At 35.4% G+C, this 18246-nt stretch overlaps 3 protein-coding genes and 1 pseudogene across 3 annotated transcripts; all 4 read right to left on the bottom strand.

Moving 5' to 3' along the window:
* Positions 1 to 1518: 1518 nt before the first annotated feature.
* Positions 1519 to 10167, bottom strand: LOC130629699 (uncharacterized). The gene is made up of 11 exons (XM_057443005.1): positions 9985 to 10167; positions 9261 to 9473; positions 8163 to 8362; positions 7184 to 7613; positions 6637 to 6833; positions 5239 to 5671; positions 4603 to 4932; positions 3656 to 3846; positions 3070 to 3379; positions 2505 to 2816; positions 1519 to 2016 (listed from the first exon to the last, which is right to left on the bottom strand). Exons 1-11 carry the CDS (start codon positions 10154 to 10156, stop codon positions 1958 to 1960), a joined length of 2847 nt encoding a protein of 948 aa, XP_057298988.1. The 5' UTR covers positions 10157 to 10167; the 3' UTR covers positions 1519 to 1957.
* A 375-nt stretch (positions 10168 to 10542) lies between these two features.
* LOC130629850 (mucin-5AC-like) lies at positions 10543 to 13571 on the bottom strand. Its single transcript, XM_057443217.1, has 4 exons — positions 12208 to 13571; positions 11428 to 12128; positions 11041 to 11361; positions 10543 to 10946 (listed from the first exon to the last, which is right to left on the bottom strand). The coding sequence occupies exons 1-4, from the start codon at positions 13569 to 13571 to the stop codon at positions 10543 to 10545; spliced, it is 2790 nt and encodes a 929-aa protein (XP_057299200.1).
* Positions 13572 to 13650: 79 nt separating this feature from the next.
* Positions 13651 to 16372, bottom strand: LOC130629700 (uncharacterized). The gene is made up of 3 exons (XM_057443006.1): positions 16177 to 16372; positions 14551 to 14827; positions 13651 to 14134 (listed from the first exon to the last, which is right to left on the bottom strand). The coding sequence occupies exons 1-3, from the start codon at positions 16318 to 16320 to the stop codon at positions 13794 to 13796; spliced, it is 762 nt and encodes a 253-aa protein (XP_057298989.1). The 5' UTR covers positions 16321 to 16372; the 3' UTR covers positions 13651 to 13793.
* On the bottom strand, positions 16367 to 18172 carry LOC130629849 (methyltransferase-like protein 22; annotated as a pseudogene).
* Positions 18173 to 18246: the final 74 nt, after the last annotated feature.

The following is an 18246-nucleotide window of genomic DNA, read 5'->3' as shown; positions in this document are numbered from 1 at the left end:
AGTGTACTACAAGGTATTACAGTGTACTACTGAATACTGCAAGGTATTACAGTGTATTACTGAATACTACAAGGTATTACAGTATATTACCGAATACTACAAGGTATTACAGTATGTTACTGAATACTACAAGGTATTACAGTGTATTTCTGAATATACTACAAAGTAATACAGTGTAAAATACGGGATATTACTATGTACTACACTGTATTACTGTATATTACAAAGATATTATGCTAGGCAGTAGTATGTATACTAGGCAGTATTATGTGTTAACAACATTACGACGTTGATAAATTGCTTAACGTTGTGTGTCAGATGTCGTTGGAAGAATACGACAATGTTGGATACGACATTTTCACAGACTAAATGGATCCTTCCATGAAGTGCTTCCCGTTCATCCAAGCCCTAGAGGGTCGATCCTCTGTCCTGTAAGATCTTTCCGAGGTATTCCGCTGTTTTCTTGACAGAATTTTTACATAAGTAATAGCTGACGGAAAAGAAAACACATTAATAAAGAAAATTTTATGTTTACAGAGAAAATACCGGTGCTTTTAAACATATTCAGGCGTTCAGATTTGAAATAAAAAGGATGATTGCCGCGAGTGCCTAGATTCCATTTATAGACCACTTTTCATGCAAAATGTTTTGATTTTTGCGTTGAGGGGGACCATTTACATGCGCACTTACTCCTGTAGGCAGAAAATATAAACAACGGCCATGGAAGTCGAATAAATCCAATTAAAAAAGAAATACAGTTGCCTCCCGGTTAAACTCGAACACCAGCATCCTCGACCCCAGAGCTCATGAAGATAAACCTCGGAAGTTTTCGATGTTTTAATCTCGAAGAACTCTGGGGACGACAATGGAACACCAGATAACTCGAAATTATATGTGGCCCCCAGTGGAAAAAATCTGAAACTGTCTAAAAGCTGAGAGATTATTCTGGGGACTGCCACTATAAATATACATTATTATTATTATTATTATTATTATTATTATTATTATTATTATTATCTCAACCTATTTCCGTGGATCCCTTGAACTTTCGTAATACTTCCTTATAAAAAACTCCGGTTAACTCGAACCCCGGATAACTCGAACATTCGTTATTAACTCGACCCATTTCGTTACCTGAGACTTATTTCTTTGGATAACATGAACTTTTTTACTCGAGAAGAGGAAATCGAGGACTGGATAAATGTCAGTTTTTTATTCCCGGTAATTGTTTCTCGACGTCGCTTTAACTATAACCTCATTTTTTAAGACTAAGTTACCGGGAGTTAACTGTACTCCCCTATATATGGTTAAAATATAGTTAAAAAAAAAAGATTTTGTGCTTTTAAAAAATTATTTAACCCTCTACGGTCCTACCTACAAGAATGTGCCCGTATAATATAACACTGACAAGTCATCTATTTTTGGACATTTCACGCGAGAAGCTTTTTTTACATGAAAAGTGGAAAAAATAACAATGGTTAGCAAAATATAAAATAACAGAAAAACAAACCAAAAAAATGGTGGTTAAATAGAAATTCTAAATATTTTATTTTTTAAACATATATAATATACAGTGTAATATTATAACTGCGGGTCCGTATATTTGTCGCCCAATGGTAAAATGTTTTTTATTGTCGTCCATCAATCTGTGAATTTACATGAATATACAAAAATAATCAACTAATATTATACTAAGGATCTGTGATGGCATTTACTGATAGTACATTCGAATTGCGCGAAAACTTTTCATTGTTATGAATTCGCCGTTTTAAGAAGACAACCGCTTCTATTGCAGGTTGTCACGAACACTACAACTTCTGTTCGATCTGATGTCTTGTTTCCATAGCAACATCTTATATACTTTTTTGTTGTTTTTACAATGTTTACAACTTAAACCCTAGGTCTCCTAAGTCATCTTGCAAAGTCAAACTTTTTTTTGGGTAAAAAATGACACGTTTTATGGTATCACAAGTGAGTTGGGATCTTCGTTGCCAATGTATGATGATTTAGTCACGGCTAAAAACAACAACAACAAAAATATCTTGCGACACATACAAGAAGAGCAGTAATAAGCTTGATAGAACACCACATGCTCACCCTGGACTCTTTCTTTCCCTAACTCTGCAAAATCCTGGAAACCCTAGGTACAAGCCGAAGATGATTGATATCTCATGTTCACATTGATTAAAATCGAACAACCTCGATCCCAAGGCCTGTAGCGTCTTTTGATAAGGATTAGACGCGTATTTCGTCCTCATATAAAAAACCCTATAGGCCGTGGGATCGAATCGAAAATTGAAAATTGAAAAACACAGGACTGGATTTTTCACTCACATTTCCCGATTTCCCTGTTTGAACATATATTTCTATATAATTTTCCTGGATTTTAGTTGGCTTGCAAGACTGTTTTAGAAAGTTACACAATTTCAAAACGGCGCCACGAAGACAGAAAATAGTTTATTTGAATAACACCAACACAACACAAAATTATTACGCCGCCATACCTTCTGGACCAACTTCATCACAAATAAACTTCACTTTGACGTATTTGATGATTCCAGGACACGGGTTACCTTTCCACATAGAATTCTTCGCAATCAACTCGCATGAATTCAAACCATTGCAACGTTCTCTCGCTGTCGTAATGGCGTTCGGTAACGTACAATTCGTCTGGTGGTGAGTTCCCCAAGCGCACGGCCGCGAGGAGGTACGGCCGAAATTGGCAAAGACAATCTCGATAACTTGATCGGCTGGACAAGATATTGTTCTCGATTGGTATTCGCATATTAGTACAGTTTCTTGACTCATCGAGGCAGCTAAAAAAGAATAAAAATTGAAACAATGGTTGTCACAGCATTTGTAAATAAGATACACGTGTTTTAAAATCTAACTCAATAGCACAACTTTTTTATGCTTCACCCATAATCTGACAGATCTTTAACACACAGGCCTCATTTTATTTCTCACAAACAAAACATTTACATCATACTTAACAATCATTGTTTATATCGGTTGAAGTCGTTTGCAACAATCGAGCAAAAACACGAGTTTAAAAAACGACTCGCTTACTTTCAAAAGCATTCGTAATTGCTCTACCAACATAATACGCAAAAGTGCGAAAACTTTCGCTCTTTGGTGTGAACGTTTTCAGAACTGTAAACAAAGTGATCTGGAAACGAGCGAAAGTATCGCTTTCATTGGCTGTTGATTTACCAATCGCTAAAATATCCGCGCCTTTGTTTTGATTGGTTTGCACGGTTTTCTCCGGACGAATACACACACTTCGAATAACGCCGTAAATATACAACACCATTCCTTGACTTTTGCTCCATGTTAGGAGAATATACAACCAATCATCACTTTCAACTGGTGTGTTAAGCTAGAAACAAGAAACTTGACTAATTTTTTTGCGCATAGGTGATGAGATAAAAATTTTTTTAGCAAAAACCAGGATAAGACTGAGAAGAATGAGAACATGTCAATCTTTTAAAGGTCACTTAAATAATTGCTCTCAAAATTAAATTGGTTTTCAATATTTGAAGGAATTGATGAATTTAGTTCAAATTTAGCGTGGATTTTATGTGGTGCATTTCGACAAAACTTTAAAATATCTCGCCAAACTTTTTCCTCTTAAGCTTATCCAAAAAGCACTTACACTCCAGGTTTTATTTCTTGTGGATATTTCACAGAACAGATTCAAGTATACGGCTACACCGCTGCCTTGACTACCACCAGAAACGACTAGATAGTGCGGCTTGACGTATCTTTCGACTTCCTGATCTAGCCTCACTATTATGGCGATAGTAATACCTTTCTTTGTCAAGGATGGATTGGTCAAGAAGTGGGCTATGAAAAGATTTTAAGGAAATGTAATTAAGCGTTCGCAATGTAACCTAGGTTAAAAATTCTAAATCAGTCAAGTATGAAATTATTTTTTTTTTAAATTACAAGATTAGGCTTTTGAATGTACCCAGTTGGTCAACAAAGTAGCCTCGTTTTCAGTAACCAATCAACATTTAGGGCTTTTTACTTGTTCTAAGTCAGAGCAGGTAGTTTCGACAGTAAAAGGATTAAAAGGATTCTGTCTTCTATTCAGCAGCAGACACTGTGATGTGATACGTATCAAACGGCAAAACAATCATTTCTGGCGAATATCCCAACATCACCCTTGTCCCCAGAACTTTTTATCTTTTTGATATGAAAGAGTCGTCTCTCATGTCAAGAAGGCAAAAAACCCTGGGGACGAGGGTGATATTGAAAACGGAGGCCTTAGAAGTAACTTTTAAGAAAATATGAATAAAATCTGAAAATCTAATTTATAAACATTCTACACATGAACAATATTTTTCGTCTCAGGTCTTGCCAGAGGTTTTAGTACTTAAACGTGTCCCCAAAAAACAGAAATAAAATATTTCCGATTAAGGATTATTCTAATATCATAACGCCAAAAAAGACTTGAAATAAAAACGCCAATGTGGAGCTTGATACATGAATCAAACGCCTGTATCAAGAGCGTGTTTCTTTTAAACAAACCTCACCTCTCTACAAAAGAAAAAAGTTATTCACAATCAAAGCTAAAGTATAAACAGAAAGCGTAATTACCTCCATGTTGGGCTTTTCCATCTTGTTGAATGTCACCAATACATTGATATCTAATATCTAAATATTTAATGACGCCCGGGCAAGCATTTCCCCACACAGAATTTAACGCCTTCAAACGACACGCCCTCTTGCCATTACAAAGTGACTTTGCGACTGCTAAAGATTTTTTCGATTTACAACTCGTCGTGATGTACTTTCGTTTTCCTTGGCATGGAATTTCTGATGTGCGCTCGTAGTTGGCGTATGCCACTTTTATTGTTTGACCTAGTTCACACGTGATCCCTTTCTGGTAGTGTTCGCATACAATTTCCGCGCTTTCTTCCGATGAGTCTGTAAAAAAAAACATGGCGGAGTAACAGCGGATGTAAGTTTAAGAAGTAAATATTCTGTCAGTTTAATGGTACGTGGAATATATATTCATAACACCTGACTTGCTTTTATCACGTGACATTGTTGTTACACGTGACTTTCTCTATCACTTTGTTTGCATGTGCAAGGTATCAATACAAGGTTTGTTATTGCATTTGTTGCTTTAGCTGTGTATAATTTTTAAAAAATTGTTATTTATCAAACTATAAAGAAAGTCGCTTTGAAATTCGAGAATGGTAAAAACCAAAGAGGCTTGGTTAAACTTACCTTGCAAATTACCAGCATTTAACCACCCACTTCTTCCGTCGAACGTTAGTCCATTTTCATTCGATCTTACGTCGCCATTTACTTTTAACGGTGGTGACGTCAGAGTTGAATTGTTCTGCAGCAGCATAAAGAACCAATCAAACGTCGGCCTCAAAACAAGTGGAGGCGAAAACTTCATCAGCTCATCAATGGTTGTGTACGTAGGAAAAAACGAAATCATTGCTAACTGGAATCTACCGAAACTTGCAGCACTTTTTAGAATACTGCAACCAACAGTAAGGCTATCGAAAGGTTTGTATTCTTGAATAAGATATCTATAAGATTTCTTCTTCGCTACTAGCGCACCATTTATATACAAATATAATCCCATATCGTCACGCCACGTGATCAAAACAAAGCACCATGATGTGAACGAGGAGTCAGGTGTTTGAACCTGTGGAAAAAAACCCGTCAAAAATGTCAAAAATAATTATTGACAACAAGAACTACGCTTCGACATATTTAGTCGATTGAGTATTAGTTTGGAGACGAAACGCCCTATTGAAATTTAAAAATCACTTTTAGATTGATGTTAAAAGCAAACAGGAATCATAAGAATTTATTAGTTTTGTAAAGAAGATCTTACTTGTAGCAAAGGCTAAGTTTTTTATCCGTGTCTATTAAACCAAATTTTTCTTAATAATTTTTATACCATTTATATAGAAAATCATATAAGCTTTCGAAAATATATACATTAATGCATCAAAAAGTTTTAGTGAATTAAAAGTTATTTAAAATATGACACCTTTTGGGCACCCTCGTCCCCAGGGTTTTTTGCCTTCTTAATGTGAAATCAAAAAGACAAAAAACCCTGGGAACAAGGGTGAACTTTTTTGTATACTCACTCCAAAAGAGGTTCATTTTGAGATGTTACACGCGCTAAGTACACATAACATCTATAAACAATCCAAATTTAATAAATAAAACGGCGAGTAAGATAAACGAAATAATATTAATCGCGCAAAGAAGGCGTGGTCATTGAGCAAAGAAATGAATTCAAAGAGATAAATTCATTCATGCGAACATCAGTAACAGTTGCCCTTTCATGAAAAATATATATTAAAGCTCACCCTTTTTAGTACCGCTTTATTGACCGTTGAGAAGTTATTCAAAATCAAGAAACAAAAGAGTACTGTGTTTATAAGATTATATCGTTGTTTTCGCTACCACAAGCCTGAATTCCATGAACAAGGTAGATTCTTTTGTTTGTTAAATTATTTTCAGACGTAGCTAGTACTCTATCCCTTAGTAAGGCGTGCCTTGAAAAATGCTGATTCGTTGCGTTTTTTGAAATGGGAGGAGACAGCAAGAGGCTAAAATCTCTTGAGGCGAAGGTACAATAACTGTGTAGCTACATACCACCCAGACGCGTGTACTTCCGACAACAGCAGTCAGCAGGCTGTCATGAACGAACAATGACACACCATGGCCTAGCCACCCTCCAATGTCCAATATGAATTTCTCGTCCTTTGCATCAAGCATGTTTCGATTGAACTTGAACTTTACGGTAAATGTTAGGCCAGCTGGATCTAAGCTGGGCATCATAATAAAAGTGTCTAAATAAATGGAAATGAGAACGGTAAATGTAGGGCAACATGAAGCCAAGCTGGGCATCATAGTAAGAAAATGTACAAGAAAGAATAAAGAAAAATTAGCAATTATAACAATAGAATCTACCTTCGTGTGAATTAGACGCGAAAAAAATTTTATAAAATTTCAGGAAAAAATATGTACATAAAACGAAAATTTTTTTGCTTGTTATATAGGTACATCGCTCACAAATATTTTAATAAATTTTTTTACCATCTTGGAAGATGGCTTCTTCTTATTTAAAAGAACTCTCCGTACTAGTGTTTCTTTGCCAAATTTGTTTCTTATAAAAAAAATAATAAATCAGATAATATACCTGCAAATTTACCAGTGTCATGTAAAAATGCATGAACACCATCAAACTGTAACACTCCCCTGCTCTCCCTCACTGTACCATGCGCCTTCAAATCAGGATAGTTTCGAACGGAGTCACCATTTAATGAAGAGAACGTTAAAACAAAATGCGGCTTGAAAACCGGGGGAGAAAACTCCAAGAGTTCTTTCGTATCGGGGAAATTCGGGGTAATATCAATTGCAGCGATGTACATTAACATAAAAGAATCCACATCTTGTTTCCGATTTGCACCAATGATGACGTCATTTGATTTAACATCTGGGGAGGTGCTCTGGGTGGGTGTGGCATCTTCACCCTTTTTCATTCCGTTGATGTAGAGGTAGAGACCTTTTGATTGTTTCCATCCGAACATTATGTACATCCATTCGTCTGCATACAAAGTTGTGCTCACCTGAAAAGTTAACGCAAAGTTTTAATCTCGTTCTCATGGCTCTTATTCGCTTTTAAACAATGGCAAGTATCTAAAGAGCCTTGGAAACGAGGTTGCCGATGCTTTATTAGCACGTGGTTCTAACGGTAACTCAAAAGTTGAACAAAGAAGCCTTTTCGAGTTAAAGAAATGTGTCTGTGTTAGCGGCCGTTATTTCTTACAAAGTCAGTTACGCGCGGCCGTAAAAAACTTTCTTTTGACGCACATACCAATATAAACCTCCTTGAATAGAATAAAATCGTAAAATAAGTGATCAATTTTTTTTGCTCTTTTTTCACAAAAAATAATGACAGGAATCTCCAATCTTTAAGACTTTCCTCACTTCGCGGGATTCTATACCATGTTGTACACAACAGATAGTTGTCATCCTAAAGTTTGATTAGTTTCGATATAAACAAAGTGGGTAACAGTAAATTCAGGACGTTTCCACACTTCGAATACACAAACCATGTTATAAGGGTTAAACAATGAGAATAAAATAAACATCTATCAAAGCATATACATTCCTACCTGCCACATTTTTTTACTGTCAGCCACGATGACAAACATCTTCGCATCGTCTATAAAAACACTCACACCCTGTCCATCCGTGCCCCCTGAATCAAGGATGTATTTCGGTAGCGAGATATTCACGATCGAGCTGTCGAACATGAGCTTGAACCCAATTGCAAAGCCATCAGTAGCTAACGAAGGATGCGCCAAGTAGGCAACTAGAAAATAATTTTAACCGTCTCTAACAGACTTGGTATGATGGTATTACCTAACGACCATACAAAAATATACTAAACGAATCTGGGGAGGCGAAGCAAACTAAACATTTGCCTCATTTAATCATAGCCCGTTTGCTAAGTATTTTGTATCACATATTTCAGGTCAATCTCGTCCCCATGAAATTCGCCCCGGGTGTAGCGGCTTCAGGCAATAGACTCTGAAGATGAGGCTAGACGAAATACTTTTATTATCAAAAATTAAAAAAACAGACTATTTATTACTTCTCCTCGCTACTTTTTAAAATTTACCCCCTTGCATTTTCAAACCTATGTATTTTTTAAAGAGGGCGCTATATCCAAATTAGCGTGAAATATTTAGACTTTCATAAATGGTGTTTAAACGCAGCACCAGCAGCGTAGGAGGTGATGAATGATGAAAAATGATGAAAAATGATGAAAAATGATGAAAAATGGTGATGAATGATGAAAAATGATGAAAAATGATGAAAAATGATGCAAAATGATGAAAAATGATGAAAAATGATGAAAAATGATGAAAAATGATGAAAAATGATGAAAAATGATGAAAAATGATGAAAAATGATGAAAAATGATGAAAAATGATAGGAGTGAAGAAGATAAATATAACAGGAAAAAGCAAAGGATGGAAAATGAAACAAGAAATAAAGATATATTTTAAAGGAAAAAAAGATTTGGGCGTTTTAATAATTGAGACGTTCTAATAATTGGGCCGTTTAAATAATTAGGGCGTTCTAATAAGTAAGGCGTTTTAATAAGTGGGGCGTTACTTGAAAAAGTATAATGGTAAGGCGTTATTTAAAAAATCAAAATGACTGCTACTATAATACTGTAAAAATAAAAGAAAATTTGTCATTACCATCGAGTATATTAGCATTGACCCAAGCAGTTTTTCCATCAAATTTCAAACCGCCCTGCCACTTTCTTATGTTGCCGTGTGTTTTCAAAGGAGGGTTTGACTTGATGATGCCCTTCTCAATGTCATTCAACAACAGCGTAGCTCCAGTATATCCTGATAACGTTTCTTTTGATCCAGCAGAGGGTAGATTTCTCGCTTTGTCTTCCTCTTTGTCTAACATAGAAAACGAAGTAAGGAAATGAACAAATAAACAAATCAACAAATAAATACACCAAAAAGTAAACGAATAAACAAATTTATGCTCGATAATTTGCTAATTTTCAGTTAACGCTTTTCATTGGTCATAAAAAAAATTTTTTAATCTAAGTGAATCATTTTTTTATCAACTTAATTTTTTTATCGACCACCATTTTTAGTAGCTTTGTTTTCTGTCGGCTAAGTGTTTCGCCAATTATTGCTTGACCTTTTTTAGCGCACTAAATTCAAAATGTTTCAAATTCGTCTTGTTAGAAAAAACATTATTCTAAAATATTGTATAATTATTTACCTATGTCGTGATCGAAAAAACTGACTATGTTACAAAAATTTTATTAGATAAAGAGGTGACTAACTAACTGAAGTGTTTTTTAAAGTAGATGGGAAAAAGAAACACATTACATTTAATAAGTTCTGATTGTACTTTTTTTTAATGTCATGAAAAAAATGAATTTATGTATCGGCCTACCTGTAACAAAATGTTCTGACTTCATGATGGGTAAGCCTTTATTAATGGTGATTAACATTGAGTTTCTCCATAGTTTTCCGGGTGATATATTATCGAGTTTTGCGTTATTGGACGTGTAAATCAAATTCCCGCTCGAAATATCTTTAATCGAGTTTAACATTTCGTCGTCCATAACAGCTTCGCTACCATCTTTAGACTGCGACTTAAGATGCGCGTCTCTCCAATTCAAAACTTGTGGACTTCCAAGAATACCGAAGTTGTTTCCTTGGTACTGCTGTGTATACTGCTGTGTCTAAGCAGTGATTTGTGGGTAAAAATTTTGACCGAAATAACCCACTTGCTGCCCGCCTTGTATAATATTACTCAATGTGGGCACGTTGTTTGGCAAATGTTGATTTTGGTTATACGGAGCTATAGGACGTTGGTTGAAACCACCACAGCAACAATTGGACTCTTCACGTCAAAAACATGATTCTGTACAGTATACTGTTGTCCGTTTGAATGCGGTGTAAGTACGGCCACGCCCATTTGTCCAGCAACTTTGCCATTAAAATTAACTCAAAGTACTGAAGGATTACAGTTAGGAAAATTTAGACAGTCATTCATGTTTTTAGTTGCCGCAACAGGTTTATTATTGTGATTATTTTTCCCCATGTCACCAAAATTAATTTTAGTAAGTTCGTCTATTTGTATGGCTTGAGTTTGCGTTTGACCAGGCAGCTGTTGGTAAACGTTATAAATGTCTGCTTGATTTGGATTTCCACCAGGGTTTGGATGTGGTGTAAGTACGGCCACGCCCATCTCTCCAGAAACGTTGCCATTAGAATTAACTCCAAGTAGCGAAGGATTACAATTTGGAAAATTTAGACAGTCGTTTCCACCAGCTCGACTTGGGATAACTGGTTTCGGATAAGTTACTCTAGACTTTGTAGGCTTCTTCGTTTTCCTTACTGTTGTGGAGACTTTATTGGTGGGTGAGGGGTTTGTGATGTATCTTGTGCTTAGTTCTCGTTGTTGGTATCGGAGAGGTGCGCCATGTTATAGGCTTGGTTGTGCGTTTTTCCATGATGGTTGTTGTGGCTGCAGTTGTGGTAGTGGTTGTTGTAGGTGCTTGCGTAGTGGTTGTGGTGGTAGCGGTGGTGGCGCTTATGGTGGATGATTCTAGCAACAACTTGGGTGTTGTGGTCGTAACGACAGGTGGTGGCGTTCCAGCACACAACTGCGCCCCACCAGATTGCACACAACCACTTTGTTGAGATATTCCTAACTGTGAATCTCCAGTTTGAAACCGCCAGCTTGTGCCAGTCTGTGTTTTGCCAGTTTGAACTGACCCGCCTGTATTGTTGCCCTGTGTTGCACCAGTTTGAATTGATCCGCCTGTGTTGGTAGTTTGAGATGTGTCACCAGGTTGCAGACCTTACCCTGATGGTACATTTGATCCACTTCCTATTCCAAGTTGACTAAGTACATCCACAGGTATTGAAATAGTACCTCCTTGGCCTGTATTTCCACTTTGTCCCACTTGAACACTTGATGAACCTGTCCAACCTCCAGCAGAAGTAGAGGAAGAAGATATGCCTTGTCCAGGCACTGGTAGTTGTGGTAGCTTTGGTTGTTCAGTAGAGGCTACTAAGCGCTGCCCTGGTCCAGGCGAGGGTGTCTGAACCCCTGGTAATACTGCAGGTATCTGTGTTGTGGATGGGGTTCCTGGAATATTACCAGGGTGGATGCTTTGTTCTGCCACAGGTGTCTGAAAATCGATTGGTTTTGTCGTTTGACTAACTGGAGGTATGTCACTGGGATGAGGAAAAGGTGTAGGAGGAACATTTAGGTCAGTGGATGTTCCTGTTGATGTTTCCTGACTTGGTTTTGTCGCCACCTGTTCCGGTTTAGAATCGGGTACGTTTGGTTTGGAGACTGCCTTGTCAGGCTTTGATTCGGTAGTGCTAGCTGGAGTTCCTGCAGGCATGCTACTAGGACGGGGAGAAGGTGTAGGAGAAATATTTTGACCAGTGGATGTCCCTGATAATGTTTCCTGACCTGGTTTTGTTACCACAGGCTTAGATTCAGAAACATCTGGTTTCTTACTTGGTTTGTTGATTTGTGATCCAGAACCGTTCTGGTAAAAACCCTTTGATTCCTGACTAGTAGATACCACTAGCTTTTTATCTTGTTTATTTGAGGATTCACCTTGTCCTGTTGCTTGGGGTGGTTGCTCTTTACCAACTTGTGGATTTGTGGTACCGGTGCTGGGTTTTTTTTTCTTCTTTAGAATTTAGGTCAACGTTGGTGTCCTTCGGTGGGGTCAAGGTTGTTTCAGGTTTCTTGCCTTTCTCATTTGATGTTTCTGGTTTAAGCACAATGTTGAGTTTTTTATCACTTGTTTCTTTCTCTTCAGTTCCCTTTTCTACATGCTGTTGTTCCCATTTCCCTTCCTCCTTTGATGAAGTAGAGCTAATCCCTTCCTTTGACAGATCAGTAACATTACTACCTGAACTCGTGTTTATATTTCCATGGGAAGAGCTCAAAACTTTCATGTTGTCCAGAGCACTTTCATTATTGTTCTGCTCTGAAGATATCACAATTTTCTCTTGCTTGCAGGTAAGGCATGTTCCTGTAACAAGATCCGGCTTTGTCTCTTCTTCTGAACTAGACGTGTCGGTTCTTCCTTCGCCAGGCCTATGCGAGCCAGAGTCCCCAACTTCAGTAAGAGAATGTGACCATTCTTTATTTTCGGTATTCTTAGATCCACTACTTTTGTTGCCCTCAGCTGTTTTGTCTTTATTAGATGTATCACTGTCTAAATTAGAAAGTCCACTTTCTGGTAACGGCTTTGTTCTTAAAGGAAATTTAGTTGTCAGCTCCAATGGTTTTTTCGTTTTTGATTCTGTGACAGGAGCCGCTGTCACAACCTTTTCCATAGTATGCGTAACAAATGCTGTCTGTTTCTTCGTTGTTGTGATCACAGGCGCTACAGTAACTTGTTTAGTAGTGGACAGAGTGGATGTATTTGGTGTTGTTTTAACCTCTGTTGTTGTTGTTTTGGTCTTCATCGTTGTTGTTGTTGATTCTGGAGGAGTACTAGTACTTGTTTCTACAGGTTTTACATCAGGTGTTGACGTAGTTGTCATAATTGGGACTGCAGTGGTTGTTGTTGTTGTTGTCGTGGTAGTAGTATTGGTGGTAGTAGTGGGTAATGTGGTGGTAGCAGTGGTAGTGGTTTCTGCTGCTGCTGCTGCTGAAGTGGTGGTGGTTGTGCTTGCTGGGGACTTTGCTTCTTTAATACTTTTTGTACTTTCTGTTAGACTAGGAGTTTTGGTTGATTTCAACAATAGTTTACTTATCGAAGACACAGTAGTGTTCTTGCTTGACGATGTCACCTGTGGAGGAGACATAGTTGTGTTGATCGGAGTAAGCATGGCGTCCACCACCATTGATGCAACTTGATCTCTTTGATGTCCTCCATTTTTGTTTTGAGTTGCAGTTTTTAACGACTCACTTCCAGATTTATTTAACTTTTCAGTTCCTGGTCTTTTCTCATTCTTTGGGTAAAAATTGGGGATAATGCCCTTTGTTGAGAAAACCATTTTTATGACTTTTGTCTAAACGAAAAAATTAAAGCAACATCTGCAATCTAAATTCTAATAATGAGCCGGCGTAAAGACATCACATTAAACCCTTGAACGAAAATCTCTTGGAATAAAAATATATTAGTAAGTAAGTAAGTATGTAAACACAAGCATCGGTATTTAATCAGATATAAACAACAATATGGATAGGGACAAACCCTAAATACAAGAAGTACATATTCAACCAAATAAGAAATAGAAGAAACAAAACCAAACAATACCATCTGTGATTGTAATTTCAGCAACAACTTGAATATCATCAGCTGCATCAACATGGATCCACTCTTTGTCATTCAATTTCAAAATAACATTTGAATCATTGTTGCGTACCAAGAAATCCATGCCATATGGCAAGGGACCTTCTCTCAGCACAAACTCTAACAAGGTCGAGGATTTTTTAGCCACACCATAACCAATTTGTCTTTTAACACCACGATCAGGGAATATTCGAACATCCGTTTTTCCTTTGTTTATGAAGCGAGCATTGAAATAACGAATATTACCATTTTGTTGACCAGGCGCTAAAGACATACAAAATGGTCTGAAAACATTTTTTTCTTATAAGTTTACATATTCTAAGCAAAAAAATGGTCAAAACCACAAGAAAAATTTTGATACAGCTTTTGAAGATCTGCTAGGTATCTATATAAAGGATAACCTTGATTCTTATGTTTTGTACAGTGTTATTACTAACTTGGATGTAGCTCTTCCATTTTTTTGGAAAAAAAAACTGAAAACAAAACATGCAGAAGTAGACAATGTATTTGGAATAGTAACTTCCTTAGTATATATAAATCAAATTTTGCAATTGTTTATTTTTCATAAATTTGGAAAAATGAAATGCAATAATTTGTATGCATTTTCTTCCTGCTTGGAGATTTTATCAAATTGGGCAAAAATTTGCAAAGGTTCACACAGATACATTTTTTAGACTTACGTGAATAGGAATAAGACATATAAACCCTTCCATCAGGGACAAATGCGTTGAAGACTGCAATCATTTCCATGTTAAATTTCCCAAACGTATCGAGAGCTCCACTGTTAGCTTTGCCGATTGTGATGTGATTACTATTCTCCCGGGTTGTTGCTTGCAGTGGTTGAATGTCGTTAGATGAAGTAACAAGTGGCCCATCAATAAATAAAAATAATCCCTTTGTGGCATTCCAGGTTGCCAAAACAAAATGCCATTTATTCTTTTCAAGTACTGTGGAAACCTGAAATTAAAATGAATATATTATAAAATTCTATCTTTCCAAAATATAATGTTTTATCAAAGCTGATGAAGATTAAAATAAGTAATATGTTAATAGGGATAAAATGAATGTGGAAGAAAAGATTGCGAAGAAAAAGATGATTAAAGGAATTCAAAATTAATGCTTGTGAAGTTACAATAAATTGATTAATTTTTGTAAAGACTTATTTTCGCAAGGTAAAAAAAGTGTATTTTGCAAAGACTAATTTTTAAGAATAGGTCAATTTCAGATAATTTGATTTAATTTCACAAATTGACCAATTTTGACATCGTCAACCATCCTAATCTAGCTATTAGTGGAATTAGAAATGGGTTGCAGAGATTATTCACGGAATGTTTAAAAAAGTGTAAAAAAGCTATAAAGAAAGCTTGTAATAAAGATGAAGGAGAAAAGAAGAAAAGTTTAAAAAAAATTTTTTTAAAGATTAATTTTAACAAATAAATCGTTTCGAGTATTAATTTTTTGAATGGTACAAAAGTAAATTTGCAAAGATTTAATTTTGCAAATAGACACATAATATATTTTTACATTCTGTCTAGAGAGAGTGTTGTTTCTTTAAAGATGTACACGCTTTTAATTCTGTGTTTTTGAGACTTATAATTGCCTGCGATTTAGTGTATTTACAGAAACATGTGTTTTTGTTTTCATTTTTAACGTAAAAATTTATTTTGTCTTATTCCTATATATTTTGGCCTCATCAAAACTTCTTAAAAATCTTGAAAAACAATGATAGATAAGCTGAGAAGAAACATTTCTTTTCATTCTGGAAAAAAATACTGAAAATTTTAAACTTTGTAGGATTGTTTCTTGTCATTTTATGAAACATAATGACTTTAAAGCTTCTATGGGAAATTTTCTTGTTATTTTAGAACAAAACATCACAACTTTTAATAAGCTCCTAGTATCGTTTTCTTACTGTTTTAGCATAAACTATGGCAATTTTTTAGCCTCCTACTGTTGTTTAAGAAATATGGCAATTTCAAAGTTTCGTACAACTTGTTTCCTTTTTTTTAAATGATTATTGGTGTGTAAACTTAGCCTTGTTATTTAAATTCTTAGATCCATCCCATGACACTATATTAATTAAATTACATTTGTTGAAGTGTATACCTCCTGTATAAATATGATTTGTCAATAAATAGAATAAGATAAATAAATATAAATAAAGATTCTTGTGCAAGACATGAACTCTAATGTTTAATGGGTTAATAATATGGGTTAATAATAACAACAAAAGTTCTTAAACTACCGAAAGCTCGTGCAAACTATTGCTTATAGGTAAAGTTACATTTAAGCAGTACTGTACTAACCTGCCACAATCCTTTTGAACCTACTACGACAAAAAACTTATCATTTTGCAAAAATACTGATATGCCTTTCCCATTTTGTCCACCAGAATCAAAGATGAAGTTTTGCTTCGAGTCAGATGCAACATTGTCAAGCTTAATACGCATTCCAAGAGACAAACCACTTCTACATGTTAAAGGCTGCGCAATGCATTCACCTAAAAAAAGTGAAATGAAATTTGATTTCAAATAAAAAGTAAACACATATCATATTTATAATCAGCATCAGGAATTTATTTAAGCAAATATGTGAAGCTTATTGTATTTTTTAAAATTCTAACTTTCTGTGAAAATTTTTACAACCTTTTTTTTGAGTTCAGCCTTTATTTGGTTGTATGTTTTTTTTTATAATGCAGGATGCCTGATGTCATAACGCATAATAGATTTTCACAGTAAATAAGTAATCATAAGAAAAGGGACAGACTGAAATGGAAGACTATAAGGAAATTAAATAGATTATTTTCCTGCATTGATAAACAAGTATTTAGAACATATTTTAAAGTATTGTTCATGGGATGTTTACCAAAGAAAACATCAAAAATTTCCCAATTAAGCTTAACCGTATGGAAACCGTATGGAAACGTATGGATTACACCATTGACATAATAAAATATATTTAAAGATAGCATTGATAATTCAAAAAAATGTGTAAAAGAAATGAAAGAACAACAAATCGATGTCATAACACTTTTATTTTGCAAACAAAATTTTCCACAGCTGTAAATATTTTGTTTGGTTATAATCTATATGCTGAGAAAAGGTAAGTGAGACTTCTTCGATAACGCAATTTCCTTTGAATACATCCCCAAAACTACCATTTTTCAAACGTGTAAACATCAGCATTAAATGAATATATGACGATGCTGCGACATCTAGATCTTCTATAGTGAAATTTATTCTTTTCTCTATGGATAAATAAACGGTAACCTCTTTTTGTCTTGATAAAAAAACAAAGAAAAAAATTGCATTAAATAGTTTTTCTGTAAGAGTTTCATCGTATATACAGTCAGCAGCAAATATTAGATTGGTTTTCTGAAGACACGAAATGTCATTTTCCTGCCAAATAAATTTTTCTGATACATTTCTCTTACTATTCTTATAAAGAAATTCGTTAAAAACACTATTAACTTCACTGTGGTTGAAATCTTTTAAATTGGTATCAAACCAATCCAGATTACGAATTTTTATGTATTCATCAGAAGATAAAAGAGGTGCATCATTGTTATATGCAAGCTCGTTTAAATTAACGTTTTCTGAACATAGCTGTAAAATCTCGTCACTGTAATCTGTGCAATATAAATGTTTAGATTTCATGGCACAAACAATGGATGAAAACCCAATACCACATCCTAGTTCAAGACAATATTTCTCTTTAATATCAGAACTATTCAAAATGTAATCAGCCATTACAAAAGACCCATTTCACATTTGCTTTCCAACTTTATCTAATGGGGTAGCATGGTGATGTTTGATGGTTATTGCAACTTCATCTTGAAGTTGTAAATACTCTTTTCTATATATCACATCACCATCACTGTCATATTTAGTGCAATATTCATTTGAACTTGTATCTTCAACTAAATCGTCTGAAACTTTCAGAATAAAGCGTGAAACAAAAGCATTATCAACTGGTTGGTCTTCTGGATTTATGTGCACTTCTGATAATACCAAATCATCATAGTCACCCATTTTATCGGTATTATAAATTGTTGAAGTAAATACAGTGGAAAGTGAACATAGCCGAATAAAATACTGTAAAAAAACGTTTTTTTAACAGCAAGGAACATTCACTTTTAGATTCGCAGAATTTTACACGTTTTCCCAGATAACTCAAAGGAGGGCGTGTATTAAACAGAACAGATAATGGCAAAGTACAAATAAGCAACCCCGTCGTCCCCTCGCGCGAGCTGGTTAGATTGATCACGGAAGTACAAAAAAAGAGTGGCATCTTTTCGCGCATCTTACATTTCAACAAAGTCAGAATTTTGCAAAAAAAGTCCACTGTTTAACGTTTGAATAAAAGATCAGTGCATT

Source organism: Hydractinia symbiolongicarpus, chromosome 2 (assembly GCF_029227915.1).
Source record: "Hydractinia symbiolongicarpus strain clone_291-10 chromosome 2, HSymV2.1, whole genome shotgun sequence".
In the NCBI taxonomy this organism is placed as follows: domain Eukaryota; kingdom Metazoa; phylum Cnidaria; class Hydrozoa; order Anthoathecata; family Hydractiniidae; genus Hydractinia; species Hydractinia symbiolongicarpus.
Note: the sequence above shows the minus strand (reverse complement) of the source record. Positions and strands in the feature narration are given on the sequence as shown.

Excerpts from the sequence above, each read along its gene's own strand:
- LOC130629699 (XM_057443005.1), bottom strand. The coding sequence starts at position 10,156 with ATGGACGACGAAATGTTAAACTCGATTAAAGATATTTCGAGCGGGAAT. Across the intron at positions 6,834-7,183 it reads TGACACTGGTAAATTTGCAG|ACACTTTTATTATGATGCCC; the intron begins GTATATTATCTG and ends CCATTTATTTAG. Across the intron at positions 4,933-5,238 it reads AAATGCTGGTAATTTGCAAG|ACTCATCGGAAGAAAGCGCG; the intron begins GTAAGTTTAACC and ends TTTTTTTTACAG.
- LOC130629850 (XM_057443217.1), bottom strand. The coding sequence starts at position 13,571 with ATGGTTTTCTCAACAAAGGGCATTATCCCCAATTTTTACCCAAAGAAT. Across the intron at positions 11,362-11,427 it reads TAGTCAACTTGGAATAGGAA|GCGGATCAATTCAAACTGGT; the intron begins GTGGATCAAATG and ends CTACCAACACAG. Across the intron at positions 10,947-11,040 it reads AACAACCATCATGGAAAAAC|TCTCCACAACAGTAAGGAAA; the intron begins GCACAACCAAGC and ends CCACCAATAAAG.
- LOC130629700 (XM_057443006.1), bottom strand. The coding sequence starts at position 16,320 with ATGCGTATTAAGCTTGACAATGTTGCATCTGACTCGAAGCAAAACTTC. Across the intron at positions 14,828-16,176 it reads GTTCAAAAGGATTGTGGCAG|GTTTCCACAGTACTTGAAAA; the intron begins GTTAGTACAGTA and ends TTTTAATTTCAG. Across the intron at positions 14,135-14,550 it reads TATGTCTTATTCCTATTCAC|CGCCTGGTCAACAAAATGGT; the intron begins GTAAGTCTAAAA and ends GTATGTCTTTAG.